General features: G+C 35.3%; 2 protein-coding genes and 1 long non-coding RNA gene across 3 annotated transcripts; 1 reads left to right on the top strand and 2 right to left on the bottom strand.

The window, feature by feature from the left end:
• Window positions 1–89: 89 nt before the first annotated feature.
• Window positions 90–1697, bottom strand: LOC113711010 (purine permease 3-like). Its single transcript, XM_027234134.2, has 2 exons — window positions 703–1697; window positions 90–580 (listed from the first exon to the last, which is right to left on the bottom strand). The coding sequence occupies exons 1-2, from the start codon at window positions 1417–1419 to the stop codon at window positions 245–247; spliced, it is 1053 nt and encodes a 350-aa protein (XP_027089935.1). The 5' UTR covers window positions 1420–1697; the 3' UTR covers window positions 90–244.
• Window positions 1698–6419: 4722 nt separating this feature from the next.
• On the bottom strand, window positions 6420–8485 carry LOC113710845 (3-ketoacyl-CoA synthase 4-like). The gene has a single exon (XM_027233893.2). It carries the CDS (start codon window positions 8394–8396, stop codon window positions 6972–6974), a length of 1425 nt encoding a protein of 474 aa, XP_027089694.2. The 5' UTR covers window positions 8397–8485; the 3' UTR covers window positions 6420–6971.
• A 7077-nt stretch (window positions 8486–15562) lies between these two features.
• Window positions 15563–17314, top strand: LOC140015531 (uncharacterized). Its single transcript, XR_011822178.1, has 4 exons — window positions 15563–15775; window positions 16468–16514; window positions 16739–16854; window positions 16940–17314. It is a non-coding gene; the product is annotated as an uncharacterized lncRNA (long non-coding RNA).
• Window positions 17315–22456: the final 5142 nt, after the last annotated feature.

Raw genomic sequence — 22456 nt, 5'->3', positions numbered from 1 at the left:
AGGGATGAATATATAATAACAAATTACGCCACAAAACCTTGTACATGTATATGATTGGGACCAGGGATGGATATGTAATAATGCCAAAGTTGAATGTTCAGATGGACACCTTATTGTCCTCAAAGTAAATTATGTAATAACAATATATATTTTGTACATTAAGTGACAATAACAATATATATTTTGTATTATTGTACATTAATTAATAATTAGACTCTTGAGAAATACAGCACCAACCCGAAAATCAGGGAGCAGTGCCTGAAGGCATCTCTGCTTCTGGAATTTGCTGCTTCTTGCCATGCTTGATAACACCATAAAAGTGCGAAATAAAACCCCAAAGAGAGAGGGCAAGAGCGATGCCCTTCTCTGCTTGGAACTTTTCATGGTAGAAAATGACGGCTAATACTTCTGTGATTGGAAGTAAAGCGGCGAGCATGATTCCGGACAACAAAGATGAAGCGCAGAAGATTATTCCAGTGAATCCCACGGTGAAACATTGCCAAATAATGGCACACCAAACTAGGACCAAGTAATATTTTGTTTCTCCCAGTTGATATTCTCTTGCCTCTTGGGAAATTTCCTGCATAATTACACGCTTGATAATCTTAATTTGGTCCGCCAAGATCATGTACAAGGAAGAAAGGCAAACCCAAGAAATGAGTATTCCTACATTTACCAGGCAAAAGTATGGGAGAAACAGACCTTGAAGTCATTGTTGACTAGCATCCCGACAGTTGAGAAAACCGTGGCAGAAATGCACAGCACCAACTGAAACTCCATCACCAAGGTGTAGCTGATTGCCTGCTTGGCCTTCATGTACGTCAATTCAATCAAAGGTAGAAGAAACCCAGACAAGGCTGCAGCTGCAAGTGTCAAAATGAACCCCAGAATATACATCTTATTTTTCTCACCCTTTGGTCTTTCACTCCCAGCATGAATTGCCAAAACCACTGATCCCAGTGTCAACAGCACTATGGCGTTTACCGTATACGCATTAAACTTTTGGCCGACGAGAATGAAAGCTGAAAATGCGGTGAAAACTAGCGAAGTCGCAAGGATGAGGGAGTTGGTTGACACGGGCAAGTGCCCGACGCCAAAGGAATACAAGTGATTGGATAAGCCGACTAGGCAACCGATGATTACTCCTGATATGAGCGTCCGAAGATCGATTAGGACTAGTTTGGTGTGGGAGCCTCCTTCGTGTTTCTTGCGACGATTGCAATACGAAGCTACAAGTGGGATGAGAATGAGAGGCCATGCTGCAGTTTGTAGCCACCCTGTTAACCATATTCTTTTGCCTCCATGGAGGAAATAGAGACGCATGATCAACGGACCGCCGCATGCCCCGACGGTTAGTAAAATGATGCTTACCATAAGCAGTAATTTTCTCGTAGGGTTGCTAATGAGTTGAGCTTCCATTTTCGTCTACTTGATTATCGCCAAGCTTCGTGTTTCTGAATGAATCAAGAAAGGGCTGCAAAAGATTGTAATCACCAAACTTGATTCTGGACTAATTAAATGTGGTCCAAATGAAACTTGAGTCTTTAATTTTTCGGATGAATGTGTGGATCAGAAATGGATTGATGTTGTGTGATGATTATGAAAGCTAACAACTTATACAAGGGAGATCAGGGGTCAACAGGCATTTGCTTACTGTTAACTCCAAATATTGATGGGAACACACAACAACCCACCTATGAATGCTCAATTTCATCTTTAATTCCAGCCATCGCACCATTATATCTATAACCAAAAGGTTCTTGAACTTCTAATCATTTGACAAGAATCATGATGTAGGCATCTTTAGGACTTCAATTTGTTTAGCATTTTTAAGTACCATGAGTTAGGTTTACCTGCCAAGAGATCTAATTAATAATAGCCTTAAATCTCCATTCCAATTAAAATCTATTGTGTGGTAAGCTGTAGTAGTCGAGCCCGTGAAGAAATTAGGTAATACATTATTTCTTCATAAAAGATGACAGGCTAATACATTTATTACTGTCAAAAAATAATACATTTATTACTGTCAATGCGACTCCTCATGATGCTTCCCTGCATCCTCATACTATGTTTTCAGACTCGGACCAGATATTGACTCAGTCGAGCTCAGGATCAAGGATCAATGAATTCGATCGGAATTGAACCGAATGATGTCATAAATAAAAATTATTTAAAAATTAAAAGATTGTATGTAAAATACCTAAAAGTATGTTAATATTAATAAAGATATATTCATATATATATTTGATGTTTCAAATATATTTAATAAGAAAATATAAAGAAATTAGAATGATCAAGTAGCAATTTATATTATTCAATGAACATTAACAAGTTTAGAATTAAAATTATGGACCTGATCGAGAAATAATACCAAACTTTAGGACAACATTTATAAAGTATGAAATACTTGAGGTATATTAATAATTTTTAACAACTTAGGGGTCAAAACATAACATTAAAAATGCTTTGACCTTTTCCCAAAAAAAAAAAACAGCTTTGCACACAAAGCTATTCTTCCGGTTTTTCGGTCAAACCCGGTTTTTGACCGAATTTGAACGAGTTTTTTAGAATAACATGGACCGGACACTTGGCCGGTTCCCTATTCGATCGGCTGGTCCGGTTCAAGTTTTAAAACATAGTCCTCGTAATGTATCAAGAAAAAGGAAATTATTTTGGGAAATTATGCAGGTAAAATTGGGTTCAAGGAGCTGAACGTCAATTTCACTCCTATGCATTTTCATCTTCACTTATCAATGTTTAGCCTCACAGTCAAAAATTACATGATATGAAAAAAAAAAACGCCATACCCGTAAACTAAATGCTTCTCAAAGAATATTAGCACTAATTCATGAATCATGATCTTTAATTCGAAGAACACAGTCTGCAGATGTGTTTGGTCATCCAAATCTGGATAATAAGATGAAATAAATGCATATGTACGTCTCAATTAATATGAATTTTTTTTTTTCGGTCACAACTGTATAGCAATCAACTACAATATAAGAAGGAGCTTATACTTAATTATCTCTGGTCAGTGGCTAATACTTAAATACTTTTCCACTTGCTAGAGATGCATTTTCCATCATAACTAAGCTGATCGAATGAAGACTAAGCTTATCCTAGTGATCTCAACTTAAAGAGCAGAAACTGAATACAAATAGCTGTCAAATTATTCTGCACACCATCTACGAAAAGGGAATTGAAATGATTCATATACAAGAGAGATGTGAAAGAACCGCGAAGAAAGAAGCGGAGCCTCGAAGGAACTTGACACACAAGCACCAAAATCTAACAGTTATGTATAGTAGGTTTACTACTGTCCTCTCAAATTCACCACCAACAGGCAAATTAACAAACCTTAATCAGATAGACAAAGTCCAAGGAAAATCCAGAAGAGTAAAGAAGAAGTTGCGATATGTTTTAGTTCTCAAAGGTTACCGGTTGGGCAGAGATGTCTGTTTATTCATCTATACTCTCGTTACTTGGGCTGGTAATTTTATGGCATTCGATTTCACCAAAATTAGCAGGCACATATGTTCCAATAAACCGCATTTGGGAAACAGAAATAAGACCAAAACTACCAAAATTGACATATATTATGCTTATTTATTCCGAATCAATATCACCTAATTAAGTAGTAAGAGATTTTTTTTGTTCAGGTAATTAGTAATCAGATCTTATGAGGAAACAAAATTGCTTGGCTACAATGTGTCCTTAATGTGGATGCCCTCCCTGTACATATACCTGCAGGTACTGTCTTCCTCACAACAAAAAATACCACATGTTTTACCCAAAAATTAATCAAAAGTGAAAAACCAACCCTTATCCCTAAATGAAATATTTCTCAAAGAATTGCACTAATTCATGATCATAATTTGAGGAACAGGTTGTTCAAAAGCGTCTCCTCATCTAATAATTCCCATTTATGGGGAAACAATTTTGAGTTCTATTTTTCTTGAAATAATTTCCTTGTGGCATATTTCTCAACTATCTTTTACCTTGTATATATATATCACGTCTCAAAAATTTCATATGAAAATCTTAAAACAAGTATTAGTACATAGTAGTAAACTTTTCTGTCTAATGATCTTGTGCTAAGTTTGTACACATAAGATAAATGGAGGAGGAAAGAGACCTTAAAATCATTATTCACGATCATGCCAACGGTGCAGGTTGGTGGGGGGAAAAAGCCAATCGCAATCTGAATCTCCATTATCACCAAAGCGTAGCAGATGGCCTGCTTCGCTTTCTTGTGCGCCAGTTCAGTCAACGGCAAAATCAACCCGTTTACAGCACTGGAAAGCCAATGTCAAAACAGACCCTAAAACATACATCTTCTTGCTCTATCCCTTAGGTCTGTCGCTGCCTCCATGCAAGGCCACAATCACCATTTCCACCGTTAGCAAGACGACCGCATTCATGGTATACGGAGTAAACTTTTGCTTAACAATAAGAAATGCAAAAAATGCAGTGAAAGCCAGTTGTGATGCCGCAACGAGTGAAGCAGTGGAGACCGGCAAATGCGCCACCCCAAAGGCATAGTACGTAATAAATTGCTTAGCCTTCAAGTAAATTGACTCCACCATTACCAAAATCAGCTCATACACAGCTGCAGCTGCAAGAGTCATCGTGAAACCTAAAACATGCAACCTATTTGACTCGCCCTCTGGCAAAACAACCAACCCAACCCCACGGTCAACAAAACAAGAGAAGATGCTGTGAACTTATTCTTAACAATAAGGAAAGCAAATATAGCAGTGAAAGCAAGCTGCGTAGAAACGATGATAGAAGAGGTTGAGACGGGGAGGTGGGCTAGCCCGGAGGCGCACAACTAATTCGCTACACGGGTTAGGATGCCGATGATGGCGGTCTTCGTGAAAACCAGATAATTGATAAAAAAATAGGCTGGTGTTGTGGCCTTGATTCTTGCGGCGATGGAGATAGGAGATAGTGGGATGAAAATTAGAGGCCATGCTGCGGTGTCTAACCGGCTTGATAGCCATCTACTTTTGCCTCCTTTGACGAAGTAGAGACGCAGCATCAAAGGGCCTAAGATTATCAGTTGAGAAGCAGGATTGTTTTCTCATGGTGTCGCTGACTTAAGGTTCCTGCTGTTCCACGACCAGGCCACAATGCACGTGTATATTGATGCATGCATCTATAGAAAGACCGGTAGCAGATTTAAATGGGAAATTACATACACTTTGACTTCTATGGAGACGTTTTTTTGGAACAAAATGAATCATTTTCCGCCTCTTGAATACAAAGAAATCATAGCCATGTAAATGTTTTTAAAAAAATTTCAGTAGATTCGGTTTCAATCACCATTACTAGACAAGATAGGCATAACCATGTAAGCGTGTAGTATGACAAGGAGGGAACCTCTGTGCTTATAATTTGAGACAGCATTTATTATGACAGGAGCCAAGGCTTCTACAGTCATGAGTTCAATTTACGGAAGAAAATGTAAACACTAATAACATGCAACAATTAATTAGCATAACAAATTTTGTACTATCTTAGATTGATCTCATCCATCAATTTTAAATGGCACCTAACAAAATCATTAGCTTTTCATTGCAATCAAATCTATGATTGAAGGCAATCCACACCCTGTTCTGATCCCTCCTTCGAAGCAATTGCCGCACTATTGCCTACTCACTTGACAAACTTAAAAAATTATGTGGTTGACAATACATACTTTAGTTACAGTTATAAATTGGATTAGAAAATGTCAAATGCTTATTGATAAGTGTAAAGGCTGAGACACAAACGGCAGTTTGGTAGCCTGGAAAAATATTAGAATACAATTTCATTAAAATTAACTTTATAACATTATTGCACAAATGTACGTACTCTTCTAATGGTGTTGAAAACTTCACCTTATATCTAAATGTGTGTTTTCTGCGTCAACTTCACCTTATATTTTGGCGCACAAGAATGGACGGGTCACCGCGAATATATGCAGTAAGTACTTTGAGTTTAATTGTTTATTTGTTCATGATTCCTTGAGTTGATCGAATAAATTTCTTATTGTATTCATAACTTTACACAAGATTATTATTGGTTCCGGGGTTGCTACTCCGATTATGTCACTATCTTTGACAATAAAACACAAGTTAGGCTTGAAATCTGTTTCTGCCACTACTGATTTTCAATTTTTTCTCTGGATCATTTTCAAAAACATGTTGATCAACGTTTGTAGCTTGTTACATGATCGAACAACTTTCCTGATGTTCTATATATAAGCCCTTCCTTGATTGAGCTGCCATTCCACTTTCAATGCGTTTAGTCAGTAGCCGCTCAAAATCTATCTCTTCGAGGCTCTTTATGATGTGGAAAAATTTGTGCAGAATTGTTCGAATGTAAACCTAGTTGAGAAGAAGTCCAAAATGTATAATAAAATAGATGATCCAAGGTTTTCTCATGCACTACTTACATATTCATATATTTAAATGATTGAAAAATGGTACACCTCTCACGCAATGAAAATAAAAATACTCTCAATTGAATGTGAGATCTGTATATGCAATACAAAATGCTTGACATCCTTCAGTAAGGAGAAAAAAAAAATGAAACTTATACTGTTGCGGTTTTTCCACTATTTTTTATATTTTCCTCCAAAAGAAACTCTTTTCAAGTAAAGCAATAAAATCTCTTCCATTACCCTTAGGAGCCAAACTCTTTCATTGGGCCTCTCTGCTGCAATTAAATGATCAGATCACTGTTGGTGGCGATGGAATTCTGCAATCCCAAAAAGGAATTGGCTTCAGAGATACCCTTATTTGATCTGTCGAATTAAGGATAAATTTCCAATCCATGGCAACACTTCCAATGCAACTTTGGTAATAGAGCAATCCATCTATCAGTCTATCTTTGACCAAAATATATGTCCTCCACCCTCACCCAAAAAAGTAAAAAAAAAAAAAACATTTTCTCGAGCTGAATTATGAAGAAATAAATGGTCAAATCTACCAAGCATCCAAAGGGTAACGCTGCATGCAGTCATTCCATGGATTATCATTTTCTTGAGCTGAATTTTGCAACCACTTCCAAACCAAGCTACCAATCTTGAATCCAGTCCCGAATGCAATCATCCACATTTTGTCCCCCTTTTTAACTCTCTTTTTTGCTTCAAAATAAGCCAATTCATAAAACACAAGACTGCTAGACGTGTTACCAAACCGGTTCAAACTCATCCGAGCTGGCTCAGTTACCTCCCCTCTCAATCTCAAAACCCTCGCCACTTGTTCAATTACAGCTTTACCCCCAGTATGAATACACATATGCTCAAATGCTGCTGTAAAATCAGGCACAGTTGGTTTGGACTCACCACGGGACAATGCTGCCATGGCCACCGAGTACGCGTAAAGAACGAGTTGACTCAGTGGCAAAACTCGCGGTGCAAGAATAGTAAGATGCTCCCTCAAATTCACCCCAGCCACTCTTACCAAATCCTTTGTAAGTGCAACTCCGGTATACCCTTTATCATCCTCCTCCTGAAATGCAGCCCGGTACGACCGGTCATCGGCTCCGTGGTGAGTTCGGAGCATGTCAACAAGTTCCATCTTGGCAACTGAGCGGCGACTCCGGTCATTCGTCAACATTGCGGCGGTGCATCCGACGCGAAAGATGCAGTTTGTAACAAGCATGGAACGATTGTCACCGGAGTACCAGTTTAGAGTTGTGCTTTCGGTGATCACCACAAGGGCATGTTGGACTTTTCCACTGGCACGTAAAACCCTAGCTGCACAGTCAATGGATAAAACCCCAGAACCGCATCCCATTCCACTCAGATTGTAAGTTTTCACGTCCGGTTTGAGGTTATAATGGTTTACAATAAGAGAAGAAAGCGAAGGCGAATGTGAAAAGCTACCGCATGTAACAATAACGATGTCAATGGATAGAGGGTCGATTAGGGTTTTAGACAAAAGTGCATCTATGGAAGAAAAAATTCCTTCTTGAGCTTCTTGGATGGCGCATTTTAGCGTGGGAGTAGTATCTTCCTCGAAAATGAAGGGGGGTGCGTAGGTTTCGTCACCTAGGCCGGATTTAAGGTAGATTTTACGCATGAATTCAATGGTTTCTTGGGTGAAATGTTGGTTTCGAAGTAAAAAGGATTCAGCTACCCCGTACAGGCACTTCCGGTGGGGTGGCGGCTTAAAGCACGCGTAGTTTATGAGAAAGACGGGGCTTGGGCGGGTTTTGAGCCCGCAGAAGATCGAGAGGAGCATGCAAATGGAGAGAAATATGGAGAGGTGGAGGTGAGTTAAGAGGAGACGGAGGACGACGGCTACGAATGGGATGTAGGATAAGGTGATGTGGAGCAGGAGTGTCAGTGATAAGAGACATAAAAATGAGAATTGGAGAAGTTTAATTTGCTTCAAAGATATCATGTTTGGAAATTTTACGGATGTATATTTGCTGTTTCTCCCAGAACGCAGGAGGGGGCGGTGGCAGTGTTGGTGGTGGACGGTGGCGGATAGGGTTGTGGAAGCCTGAAGTTTGCTGGTTGTGAGTGCATGTGAAGAGAGATTGGTTGTATACTTATACTAATAAGGAATTGTGGGATGCTTTTATTTAAATTAATTTATTTGGTTATTTTTGCTTTTTGGAGAAAAGGGTTGGGGAAGCATTTAAGGCTGTTAAGGATGTAGTTGGCATTAAAACATAACAGCTAGCCAATTCTGAGAATCAACGTGCTGGAGAGTATAAAATATTGTGAGCAGAACATATATACAGTATGTTGTTTAAATTTAATGCAAATTTTCTTCTTAGTTTCTGAATTCTGTTCTTGAAAGGAAAGATTCATGGTTGAAAATTGAAACTAGCAAGTGTCAAAGGTGTTTGATGACTGCCAGCCAATTCACCACTTCTGATTTGTGGGGTGACTTTTGAGGCCCAATATAAATTGCCAAAGCACAAGTAATCAGAAGGGTAGGAGAAAACCTTCCACTTGATTCTCCACTTGCACATATATATTCACAAAATTAAGACGTGGGACTAAATATGAACAGCAAAATTCATGTACCATACTGCAGTTTGATCTTTACTAAACTGGTCTTGTGAGAAAACAATCCATTATAGGATAATGCCGCACGAGCTGTGGTTTTGGGAAGGGTGAGATGAGAGCGAATAGGAAATCGATGTTTCATTTTCTTTTGCTAAATACTCTTTATTGTACTCAATTTAGCATGCATGGCCATATGCAAGAACAGTTTTTTTTCACGCAAAAGGGCTCTGGGCTTTTGAAATATTGGTCCCTAAATGGTAATGTGTTGGCAATTTTCTTTTCTTGCATTTCTTTAAAGATCATAAATTATTAAAAATTAATTTTTCCTATATTGAACATATATACAGATTGAGTTTTCAAAGAATGACAATTATAAAACTTGAATTTGAACTCCAACTTTTGCATATGTGTCATGAATTTAACGACGATAGCATAAATATTTTTAGTATATATAAAATTTAGGTTCCATTTGATAAAATTGAATCTGAATTTTGAAGTCTGAATACTGAAACAATTAATTTGCTGAATTTTAAGCACTGAAAAGAAATATATAAATGTTTGAATTTTAATGTTAAGCCTAATTATGTTGTTTGATAAACATTTATAACTGAATGGTTAATAAGTTAAATTTGATAATTTTGCCCTTATATCTTTACATTCAAAAAAGAAATAGAACCTATAATTTAATTAGCTTAAAATTATTAGACATGAAAATGAAAATATTTATTTTTAAATCAAATTAATATAAAAGATGAAATATATCATATGAGGAGTATGGAGAAGATGTAAAAGTCATTAAAATGGGGGAAAGAGAAATAGAAAACCCTTAGATAGAGAATATCAAGTTGTTTAATTAAACAAGAATTTTGAACATAATTAACAAACAATGGTGGATTTGGTAGATAATATAAGATAGTTGAAGTAATTCTATTAATTCTTATCAGAATTAAGTATTCAGTTAGGATTCTTGTGCTGAAAAAAATACACACAACTTCCGCATTGCTTAACAAATTCAATAGATGGATTTTCATTTATCAAACACTCAAAATATCTGAATGTCTGAAAAAGTTCAGTTTCAGCACTTTTTAATGTTATCAAACAGATCCTTAGTCAATTATTAACCGCCTTTCTGCTAGTTTGCAATCTTCTATGTATTCTGTTAAGTTTCGGAAAGGGTGCAAGCATGTTTGCTATTAATGCCGAGATACAGCTTTTGCTTGTTCTCATTAATTGATTTCTACTCTGGTATACAGGATTTCAGATTTCCTGTTGGCGCCACCTTGATAAGAATTCGATTTATGTGAGCAAAATATATTTTTAGGCCAAGAGGGGGCACATAATTGAGCTGCGCTGCTGTTTTCCACTGGCTGCACCGACCGATAGTATGGGCCATTTAAGTTAAATGGGTGGGAATCCAAAACTGTATGTATGTCTGTATCCCGTCTAAGTCTGTTGCCATTGTATTTGCACTCATAAATATTGGCATTGAAGTAGAAAATGACGGCTAAAACAATTATTTTAGAAACCAAAAGAGGGTTATCGAAACTTTGTGTTTTAAATGATGCTTATAGTCATAGCTAATTGAAAAATAGGAACAACGGCATTGCAAGTAATTAAATTGGGATTAGACCTTCAACCCTCTTTTTGGTCTATATTTAATCATGGAAATGATCATTGCAAGTAATTAAATTGGGATTAGACCTTCAACTCTCATTTTTGTCTGTGTTTAACCAGGGCAATGATAATCGATTTCACTACGAAACCAACTATTTTGCAATTCAAATTTGAGCATTTCATAGAATGCAAAGTTGTTGATGACCCCATTTTTTCATTAAATTGGGATTAGCCCTTCAACCCTCTTTTTTGTCAGTATTCAATTAGGGAAATGATCATAATCTATTTCACTACGAAACCAACTATTTTGCAGGTCAAATTTGAACATTTCATAGAATGCAAAGTTGCTGATGACCCCTTTTTCATTAAATTGGGATTAGATCTTCAACCCTCATTTTTGTCTGTATTTAATCAGGGAAATGATGATTTCACTATGAAACCAACTATTTTGCAGTTCAATTTTGAGCATTTCATCGAATGCAAAGTTGTTGGTAATCCCTTTTTCCCCCATTTTCTTTTATAACCTTTACGTTACGTCCAGGTGTGATGCACTCAAACGACGGGAAAATGCCAATTTTCATCCCTAAACTTTGGGTCATGGACACATTTCGCTCTTAAACTTTCTGGTATAACATATTTAGTATTTGAACTATCAATTTTTGACCAATTTCATCCTCAAACAAGAAATTAACCAATTTGAATGGAAATTGGAGTTGGGAGAGTAAAAATAGTTGTCCTATTTTGCTAATTTTAAGTCATGCAAGGCTTTTCAGTCAAGGGGTTCAAATTCATCAGGTGTCCAATTTCCTTTCAAATTACTAATTAGTTTCCCATTTAAGGATAAAACTGGTTAAAAATTGATAGTTCAGATACTAAATGTATTATGTCAAAAAGTTTAAAGACGAAATGTGTCTATGACTTAAAATTTAGGGATGAAAACTGGTATTTTTCCCTCAAACGACCAAAGAAGTCTTGTGGAATAAGAATGATGGAAATTTTAAAAGAGACAGCCAAAAAATCAATTTGATGAATTTTCAATTCATTCCTGGTCTCTGACCTTATTTATGAGCAATAATAGCTGTTGAAGCTAAAATTTACATCTTCTGCCTACCACAGAAAAAGGGGCGGCTGGGGGAAAGAGCGTCACCAACTTGGCTACATATGCTGACTCTGATTCTGTTACGTATAATTATTATTGATTTCATGGCTGAAAACCTGAAACTGAAGAAGCTATTTGTTCGAAGTTTCCTAGCACAGCAACCTTCATAAATGCGCCATAAGATGCACTTTTTCTTGCTAAAAATTTTGCCTCTTTTAATAATGTCTGTCACAAATTTTGACTCTCAAAGAGAAAAACAAATTGTTCGTGTTATCAGTTATCGTGTATGCCAGGGCTACCATATACAAAAGGCACGACTTCACATACATTCCATTTTTTTTTTTTTGTATCCACAAAGGGATTTCTTTGCATGTACTCTCATAATTTCTAGCTGCAGATATCTGTGTGGTACAAAAATTGGAATTAGGGGCAAGGACAATTAATGGTAATGGCCAAGATTAGCCCAAAAAAAATTATATAACCCGGATTATGTGGTGTGCATCATTTTCAACAATATAGATGAGGTTCACAAAATTTAATTCTGTCTTTATATTGCGTTGAAAAATTTATATTCTCTATCCAAACTACTGAAAACAAGGATGAATACAATGTTCCCTATTAAATATGAGACAGTAAAGACTCTAAAGGGACAAAAAGTCAATTGGTGAACTGTTGGTAGATAGAGAAACGAGTCGAAGAAGTTTGTTTGGACATTTAATTGGTTGAGCGTCATCAACCAGTATGAGTTCCAACTCTATATGGAAACTGATATGCCTATGAGTTACAACAGTTGCAAAGAATGTCCATGGTTCATAGTCCATGCTTGCTTACCTCAAATGATGGAAGTATGGGCAAGAAGTTCCATTCCAAGTACAAGACAAATAGTACTTAAAGGGAGCAGTAAAAAAACGACATCCCAACTCCTTGATTCATGGAATCAAAAATCAATTTTTTTTTGTTGACTTAATGAATAAAAGGGAAGAGTTAAAAAAAAAAAAGAAGACATCCCAACTGCAGAACTGCTTGATTATTCATCGACATGGGCTTGGTCAATTTGCAGGCGGTGACCTCGAATGAGTGAAAGGTGAGAATAGTGGGAAGAATTATTTTGTGTGATCAGGAGACTGTGGGAAGAGTGGAGAAAAGGGTATAGTATAACATTCGAAGGGACAGCCCATCTCGAGAAGAGAACAGATAAGACGAAGTTGTTTCCTGCTAGTTGTGGCACCCTTGCGCATCAAAAGTTAGCTGATTCAAATCTTGAATGCAACCTGGCTGTGGAATATTAGTATTTGTACATATATACTTGTTTGGGGTATGTTCTTCTCTAGATAACTAGCTACTTTGAGATTAATTAGGGTCTCAATAGTCGTGTTTAAAACACAGGCGGGGCAAAAGTCTTGAATTACAAAGAATCCTTTTAATTAAAGATCTTCAATCTTTTGAGGGAGAAAACCTAATTTTTTTTTTAAACTTGGGTGGCAATGCCCCCTCCTCCCTCCCTGGTATCTTTAAACTTGCCAAAGACGATTTAGCATGGTCTTTAATTTGGCATTAATTGAAGTTTCTTGATCCATCTCAAAACCATAAGACCATGTTTAGTAATTGCACGAGTGATGAAACAAGAGTTATTTCTTTCACGAGTATCTTCTTTTACCTGGGGTTGAAGCTTGAAGCAAAATTAAGTACGCATTAGTCAATTTCCACATCCGGAACCAGTAGATTAGTTCAATGCCTAAATGACAACCAACTAGCTATAGGCAGACGTTCATGAAACAAAGGTTCTCAGTTGCTTGGAAGGCAGACCAACATATTCTGAAATACCCAAAGAAGGCCAATTTTATCTCCCTTGAATCCTTTGCCAGACATATATATGCTTTGTTATCTTTTCCAAGAAGTTCTGAAATAGTTTTTGTTTACTTCACTTCCTCTTTTCCATAATTTTTGGATCCTCCTTTCAAAGTGTTAAGATCTTCCCCATGGTGGTTTTATTAAAGAAATCCTTAAGAGATCTTTAGAAATGGATAGACATAAGCTTACATTTCACCGGGAGATCAATGCTTCCTATCTTGAATTTCCTTTTTGCAACAAACTAGGATGTTTTCTTGTATTCTATAGGATGTTTACTTGTATTCAACGTGTGAGTTTGGATAGGAGATTATTTGGGATAATTTTTTGACAAAAATACAACGTTTACGTCCTTGATCAATTCCAACTTGTGCTTGTAAGAATATTTTGTCACTTTTGAAGTAAATATCAAATAATGACAAAGAAACGTACTAATATAATTAGTAGATTTGTTAGATTTCATTTTTTAACTTTCTTAAATGACCGGGTCAAAACCAACCAATATGCTATAATAAAGAGCTGAACATCAGTTGTTCAAGGAAGATCAGGTCATTTACAACTCTAGCTAGAAATCTGAAGTTAAAAATGTAGAGCACGAAAATGAATATGAATAATCTAGTGCGAAATGGTCATCCGGATGGGCCAAGCTAGGGGAGCCCAAAGGATCTTAGAGTAAACTGAAGGCCCTGGCACTGAAGGTTTGGGCTAGACAATTTAAGAAATACAATCGACCAAGACTAGCGGAACCGGCGTTCCCCAAAAATGGAGTGATGGGCCACAAAGATTGGGCTAAGAGTAGGTAAAATTTCTCACAGCATTTTTAAATAGGGAAGCAAAATACGAAATCTTTGAGTTATATCATGAGTTCCTGTTGACCAATCAAGGCTCTATTCAATACGTCTAATGATTTAGTGCCCTTGAAATCTTCAAACAAACGACTTTTACCTTGTTTGGGCAACAACAATGCTTGGTAAATGATTAAATGAAATACAAAATTCTCTCTTTGGTTAAAAAAAAAAAGGCGAAAAATAGGATTTGAGTTCATGTCCACGAATGATTAAAAAGAAGAAAGAGTTCATCCCTTGGCAACATATCATGGTACTTTGACTTGCAAAGATCAAGTGTACATCACTTAAAATGGGATCTGCAATTTGATGAAAAAAAAAAAAAGGATCGATCCCGTCGGCCCTGTAAAGGATGGGTCCATGCCATCACCGTCAACTCTGTTAACATTTTTTTTCTCCGCAACTCGTAATTGACAACATTTTATAACTTAATCTATCCTGTTTTATAGGTAAGGGAAGTTAAAAGAGACCGTGTCAACTCTGCTAACATGTTTGCCTCCAATTGGAATCACGAAAGATGAAAAGCCACCATGATTATTTTGGTTTTGATTTGGTGTTTTTTCACTTTTTTGGGACCATCAGAAACTTGTTATAGGTACTCAAAAACACGGGACAACTTACAAGGAAAACGTACTCAAATCTGCTTGCCCCTCTTACAGTTGACATGTTTGTTTCTTGGTAATTTCTGCTAGCAATGTTTAACTGCTATATTTAAAAGGAAAAAAGGTATAAAATACGATTATGACTAAACGAATTAAGTGATAAAGATAAAGAGAAAGATGTCTCATTTTATAATCATCCTCTATTTTTTCCTTCTTCCACAGATGAAGTTAATTCTAGAGCTCATACCACTCGTTTTTTAATGGAATCTCGTGTTGATGTTTCGCTTGATATAACAATACTATATTTAAAATATCCCCTAGTTCCCTTCTTCTTCTTCTTTTTTTAATCAAATTGACTTCCTGTTTAACAGTAGTTAACTCATATATTTCTAATTAACTTTGGAAGTATTGTATACTAAAGAACTTTATATATAAAGTGGGAATGGTACTTCAATTGTTTGCTGGTCTTTCGTCCTTCTCATGCGGAACTCACGTGGCCCGTGTGTTGGAAATGACATCTTAAGTGGGTTGCTGTCTTTTGCTCCTTCGTCATCATCATGCCCCTGCACCGCCCATCTTCTAATCCCCCTGCTATACAAAATAAGCAGCCGCCTTGCCCATTCTTTCTATTAGTCGGTGGATTCACCTCTCACCCTACACAATCTGCAATTCATTAAATATTGGCGTCTCCATGCAAGATTTGCACATCTTTAAACATGCTTTCCCGGGTTTTCATGCACCGAATAGAAGACAGGTAATCATGTAAATTTCTTTCCCTTGCATTTCAGCTTGCTTTTCTTGTTTTGCTTCATTTTATGTATTGCTTCCGCTTCTTCTTCCTCGAGCTTTTCCTTCCCTCTGTTTCGTTGTGCGTCTTTCTTCATTCACTGTTATTGGTGTTTTCTGTTGTCTGCTATTACATCTATTGTAAGTGATGCTCTATTTTCCCTCCCCCTATTTTTGTAATAGTCTTTATATTTTTTCCCCTTCCATTATTTTGTTTTTCATATTCTTCTACTTCCCATGTTTACTGCTTTTTTTTTACCTGTCACTATTATTAATATTCCTTTTGCATTTTTTTTGTTTTATGATTCTCTTTGTTCTATCATTTTTCATTCTCATTGCATTGTTGTCTCTTATTGTTTGAAGTTCGATTTTTCACTTTCATTTTGCCCAATTTTTTTGCTGCCTCTGTTTTTTTTTTTCAGCTTTCCTGTTGAAACATTGCTTTTGCTTTTGTTAGAGACTCTTTTCTCCTGTTTTTTCTCCCGCGCTTGTATGCTTCGTGTGCTTTCTTGGTCATATTCATTTATTTACTGCTATTGTTTCTACGCTTTACAGTTTAGTGGCATTTATTGTCATTCTTTATTTTTTGTATTTATTCCTATCTGACAATGACATTTTCCTATTATCCATTTTTGCATGGCCCTCTTAATTTCCTCCAAGTTTTGCTGACTACGAGCTGCTGCTTATTTTTCTTGCTGCGGCAAAAGGTACTTGCTTTTTTTTTATTGGAATTGAAGCATTATCTTTAATAGTTCATTCATCTTTGTTCTTCTCCTTTGATCAAACGCTTATTAGCTATTTTTTTTCTCCATTTTTCGTATATTATCCTAAAAAGTTTGTTTTCTCATGCTTAAACACTTAAAAAAATAACCATATTTCTTGTTTTATTTCTCACCTTCGTACACTTAACTTTTTTGTGTATGAAATACAGAACAAAGAATGCTGTGCCAGAAAGTAGCATCAGCAATGAAACCGAATTTCATTCAAAACATCTCTGATGGGCTATCATTCTATGACATCTTCACTCAGCAAAACCAGCATAATTTTGTGAGCTCTGGCTATATCCTGTTTTATTTTATCATTCATTATTTTCTTTCCCACTAATTTTTTTTTTTTTGTCGATGAACAACAGAAAGTGCCCAAGTTTGTATTCTTCTTCATGCATGGTGACAAAACTCCTCTGATCACCCTGAGAACTGGAAACAAGACAGTCACTCTTGGAATGCGTCAGAGATAGTTTACAAATAATTGGAACACATTTAAGTTTGCGCATCAACTACAATTTGACGACGCTTTAGTATTTATCTCTAAATCAAAGTCCTGCTATACTATCCTAATCTTCAACAAACATGGAGTCGAAAAACTATTCCCTTGGTACAATAAGTTCTACATCTTCTCTGATGCACCAACCGGTAGAACTTAGACCTTTCTTTTAAATTTATTCTGCAAGAAACGTTGTTCTTCTTATATGTTCAATAAACATATGAATGCCAGCTTTTATTGTCCATTCTTTTTCCATATCAATTTAACTTAGCAATTTATCGACAACATGCTGCAGAATTATTTTCAACCATTCAGGACCGTGCTTGATTTTTTGTAAAAAACTTTGAATAAATCTACAACTTCAACTTTCAACGCTTCATTATTCTCATATAATATGCAATTTTACGAGGCTTCTTGAAAAAACCAAAATAACATCTTATCTTTTAACTTATGCCTTTTATTAAGAACGGTATACTTAATATGACCATGATACAATTCAAATATATTGTAGCATAAACCAAGAAAGCTATCAAACAAAAAAAATTAAGTTAAGGTGTTCCAATAGATGCTCACAATTACATGACACACACCAAAACATGAAATACATTAAAATCAACAAGTGTGTGTATAAAAAGTCCTTCCATACATGTTGACCAAATTGGTAACTGATAGTGTGAGGAGTCAAGCCTATGTAATTTCGTGACTTTGAAACGTGACCTTTATTACCGTGACATCATATCCAAACTCAAAAAAGTTTTCACCTGTAGAAAGCCAAATAATATGTAAATATATGAATTGTAATAAATGTTCTTTAATTCTATTAATTACACCAAATTATTTTGCCTACAAATGTTCTCCATATCGTTAGTTTATAATTGCAATCCGCTGGTTACCAAATTTCATTGTGGGCATTACATAAATTCTTCACCGTGCGCAAGCACGGTATATTTCTGCTAGTATTCCCCAATTTCCCAAAATCGACTGTTTTATAACTTTTAAGTTGAAACTAAATCAGTACTTTTTCATCTTATATTTTCACTATCCTTAAAAAGTAGTATAAATATCCACATTAAAACCTTCAAGAAATGTGCGGTCACAATGAAAGCTTGCTTAATTAACCATTTCCTAATTTCCCCCGTGTCATAATGTATACTATCCTTTGTTGAAAAAAGGAATTAACTTACAGTATTGGAAAACCTTGCAATTATTCATATAGTTTCAAATTATTTCTTCCTCAATATTCTTTTTTCTTCGTTTCGGTATTTGTAAATTCACTACATTTTCTCCTTATTCAAGATTGGTTTGCGGTCAAAGAAAACGGGCACTATTTATCTTTAACAGCAAAGACAAAAATTATGTGTGGATAAATGAAGTCATACATCACAATCTGATGTCATTTTCAAGGTTAGAACGTTGAAAATTTGAAACAGCCAAAGCCAAGCCGAAAGTCCGAAACCCCACCCAAAAAGAAGAAAAAAAAAGAGGGGGAGATAAAAACAAAGAAATATTTCGTCGAGGATGTTAATTATTAAACTTTGAAGGATGGCAATTGCCCAGAGTTGTCTTACCGGGTCATAATTAAAGTCAATATATAAGTTTTGTAGTCATTGTTTGCAATGATAAAGTCAATATTGGGAGATTAGTTGATTCGTTTTATTTTTGACGAGACAATGTTACCCCGCTCCTAATTTCTTGGCCTTTCCTATGAGTTAACTTTACTAGATTTTTCTTACATTTTAAAACCAATTAATTATTCCATTACACAATATAATGGCTAATTTAAAATTGTCACTAATATGTATTATGTATTTTTTTACAAAACTTCCCGAAATTATATGATGCCAAAGATCAATCTAGCAATGTAATATGAACAGATTCCAAACTTCAAACCCAAAAAAATACATAAAAAAATCCTAAACTTTAAAGACGATCAAAAACTGAGTATAACTATAATGTCTCATAAATAAAACACTAATACGTCAAAAAGTCAACTAAAAATAACTCATATATCCACTATACAGGGAGTGAAACTTTCTAGTATATTTCAACAAAAGCACAACAGCATCTAGTATCCAGATGATGCAATGGAACCTTAATTGTGCTCATCAAAATCTGTAGAATTGAAATTGAAACAAGAATATAAAAAATAAATTTAAAAAAAAGAAGCAAAAGTTAAATTTTTTTTTACCTTTTGGACACGTACGACAATTGTGGCCAACTTTCTTGCATGTGAATACAAGATAAGGTAGGAGAAAAAATTAGAACAGGAGTAATATAGTCTAATCAAGATGCAAATGAGGTAATAGGAGTGCAAACAACATAAGAGGAGTGTAAAGAACAGGTTTGTTTGGATAGAAGATTATTTGAAATATTATTTGGAATAATTACTATAACATTTTTTGTGATTTAATCTATATGAGATAAAAAGGTGAGTTGAAAAATGTGTTTATGATGCACGCGACATATTATTTGAAAAAATGAGATATCAAAAGAATAACCAACTACAATTATGCGTGAATGAAACTGGACCCCAGTGCTAGCTAGCTATAGAGCACCAAACCTTGAGAATATTCTTACAGGTTACGTTGAAAATACTTTATGCAGAAATTGTTGGTTAGAAACATTTTTGGATATCTTTCTGTTGAAGGAACCGAATGCGTTCATTTTGCAGGGATCAACAGAGAAATAAGTTATACTCAGAAAGAGCAGAAAAAGAAATGGCAAAACAAAATACTAGCTATAAAGAACAAAAGAAAACAGGATTTTTTGGCTGCTGTATATTATTACAACTAGGATATATTAGGTCTTTTAAGGTGGGGTAAAGGGTTTCTAAAGGAACTTTCTTTTCTTCTACTTTTACCCACATTATAAACAATTGATCTCCCTTTACTTGCCACTAGCCATTTGGTCCAGTGGTCATCACCATTAAAGGTGATGCTGGAGGTCAGGGGTTCAATCCCTGCCTCCCACAAATTTGCCACAATTTGTGGCGGTTTTAATTGACCTTCATCGATGGAGTCTGTACTCACATCGAACCCCCTCCCCTTCCCCTTAGACTAGGCTAGATTAGGTTATAGGACATCTATCGTTTCGACAAAAAAAAAAAAGATCTCCCTTTACTTGATTCTTTAGAAGTATCCAACATGTTTAACTGCTCTTATACCTTATGTCTTTCATTAATTTGTCTTCAAGTTTTATTATAAACTTTCTCTACTTAATACCTTTTTGGTGGGATAAATTGTAAGATTGAAGGTAATAATTCTCTTTTCTAATTTGCTAATGTGTAAAAAAATAAGATTGTTCATTCTTCCTTTCCTTCTGAAACTTGATTCATTGCCATAATATTCCAAGTCCTGCTCAGAAGTAAAACGTAGTTTCATATGTTTATATACTCGGACAACAAGTGCCAATGAAGTAATGATTGGACATAGGCACATGCATCATAGACAGATACTCAAGTAAACTTGATCTTATAGATTGTCCTTTACTTTATTGTACCATTTTTATTGCTATTTATACTTTTCTTAGAAAAGTATAAATATTTAAAACATGTTGGCTTACGGGATCAGATCAAAATAAATATTTTCCTAAAACATAAAAGTATATATAAAAGATGAGTTTTAAGAAGCGAGAAAGGAGAAGAGATGACGAGGAAGGAGAAGAGATGACTAGAAACACGTAGTTAACTCGCACTTAAAGTTTAGAACAATGCACAGAAAAACATTCATTTTTCTTTTTGACTGAAAGAACTGAATTTGCCAAACCTAATTGCTGGTTTTTATTATCAACGACAGAGACACATTCAACACACTCCAGTTGTGGAAGGAGGAGACAATTCCGGTTTGTGGGCACTCCATTTTCTTTTTATTTATTTCCATCTCGATTCCTTAACACAGACCATCTTTGCTGTTCTGCACTGTAATCACTTTGTCTTCGCTGCTTTTTTTTTTCTTTTAAATTATCATTGAAATTTTTAGTTGAAGAATAAAAAACGGAGCAACTTTTAGTATTGTAGAAAGAAGGTGTCAATTTTGACAAAAAGAAAAACATCAAATTTGTATTAAGTAAGCAAGCATGCAAATTTTTTTTTTTTTTTTTTAAAAATCTAGTCTTAATCAGTCTTTTTCAGACAAGGAGAGGATAATATGAGCTGTGCTATTCGTCCACAAGGCAATATACGAAGCCGTCGGTACATTTACTCACGTATGATTCGTTACACTTTAAATTTTTTTTTTCATTCCAGAAAATTAAATGAAAATTGGGTATTAAGTAATGAAGGTTGGACAGAATGTAACTGTTAGAAATCTAATTAAGTTTATGAGGATATGATTAATTATTGTCACCAGATAAAGAATGAATTAGTGGTGGTGGGAATTATTCTTTGAATTATTGAAGTTTTGGTTTTTTGTTTCCTCCATCATAATCTTCAAACTTTGACCTTGTGACAGATTCAATCTAAGAATCTATTGGTTCAGAGCAGATTAAGACTTGAGAGAGGTATATTGTTAATTTGCTATAATTTATTTGGCAATGACATTTGCAGATGCTGAGAAATGATGAGGTTGACATTGGTCTCTCCTCCTCTCTTTTTTTTTTTTTTTCCCTTTTTGTCAGTTATGTAAATGACAAAAAGATATATTGTTTAGACCTGGTCTTAATTATTATTGCAATTATTTTTAAAAAAAAAGGGTGAAACATTTGCAGCTAATTATTTTTGATGGAAAATTTGGGATCGATAATTCAAAAACTGACAAGTAGCATTGTGGTATTTACCAGAGAGAGAGAGAGAAAGACAGCATCAATTAAAAAAAAAAATCAAAAGGATAAGGTTGTTGATGCTGCGTTGCTACAAATTCTTGTATTAATTAGTTAATCTTGACTTAAATGTGGTTTCCAACTGTCAGTTGTTCAATCCATTTCCCCCAGACAAATAATTTCAACTTTCAACCATTTGAGCTGATTCATTAACTACGTTTTTTTCCTAAAAGGATCTGAACTTTCTGGAGATCGACTTATCTGGGGTTTCAAACACTTGCAGATTTGAAGGAGTCGACATCATTCACCGGCCATTCATTAATTTACTTAAGTTGTCCAAATCATTGTGCTAATCGACTGGTTTGATTTCCATTAATTTTACCCCAAAAAAGATGAATCTTGGCCAGTTGTTAAGAATTTTAATCGGTGTTCCGATTGACTGTTGAGAAATGACTGGTTTGTCTTTTCCAAATTTAATTGACATTCCGATTAAGAATTTTAAATCGTTCCATCTGTTAAAAGATTCAGAGTTCCGTTTCAAAATCAATTGCGTGTGAGTGGAGCGACTCAATATCTTTATTAATTCACGTAGTTGGTCACTCAATAGCCTTTCGTTTATTTTTTATCTTTA

Source organism: Coffea arabica, chromosome 10e (genome assembly GCF_036785885.1).
Source record: "Coffea arabica cultivar ET-39 chromosome 10e, Coffea Arabica ET-39 HiFi, whole genome shotgun sequence".
Classification (NCBI taxonomy): Eukaryota; Viridiplantae; Streptophyta; class Magnoliopsida; order Gentianales; family Rubiaceae; genus Coffea; species Coffea arabica.
Note: the sequence above shows the minus strand (reverse complement) of the source record. Positions and strands in the feature narration are given on the sequence as shown.

Coding starts and splice junctions, on each gene's coding strand:
- LOC113711010 (XM_027234134.2), bottom strand. CDS start 1,419: ATGGAAGCTCAACTCATTAGCAACCCTACGAGAAAATTACTGCTTATG. Junction 581..702: donor TAGTCAACAATGACTTCAAG/GTCTGTTTCTCC, acceptor GTAATTATGCAG/GAAATTTCCCAAGAGGCAAG.
- LOC113710845 (XM_027233893.2), bottom strand. CDS start 8,396: ATGATATCTTTGAAGCAAATTAAACTTCTCCAATTCTCATTTTTATGT.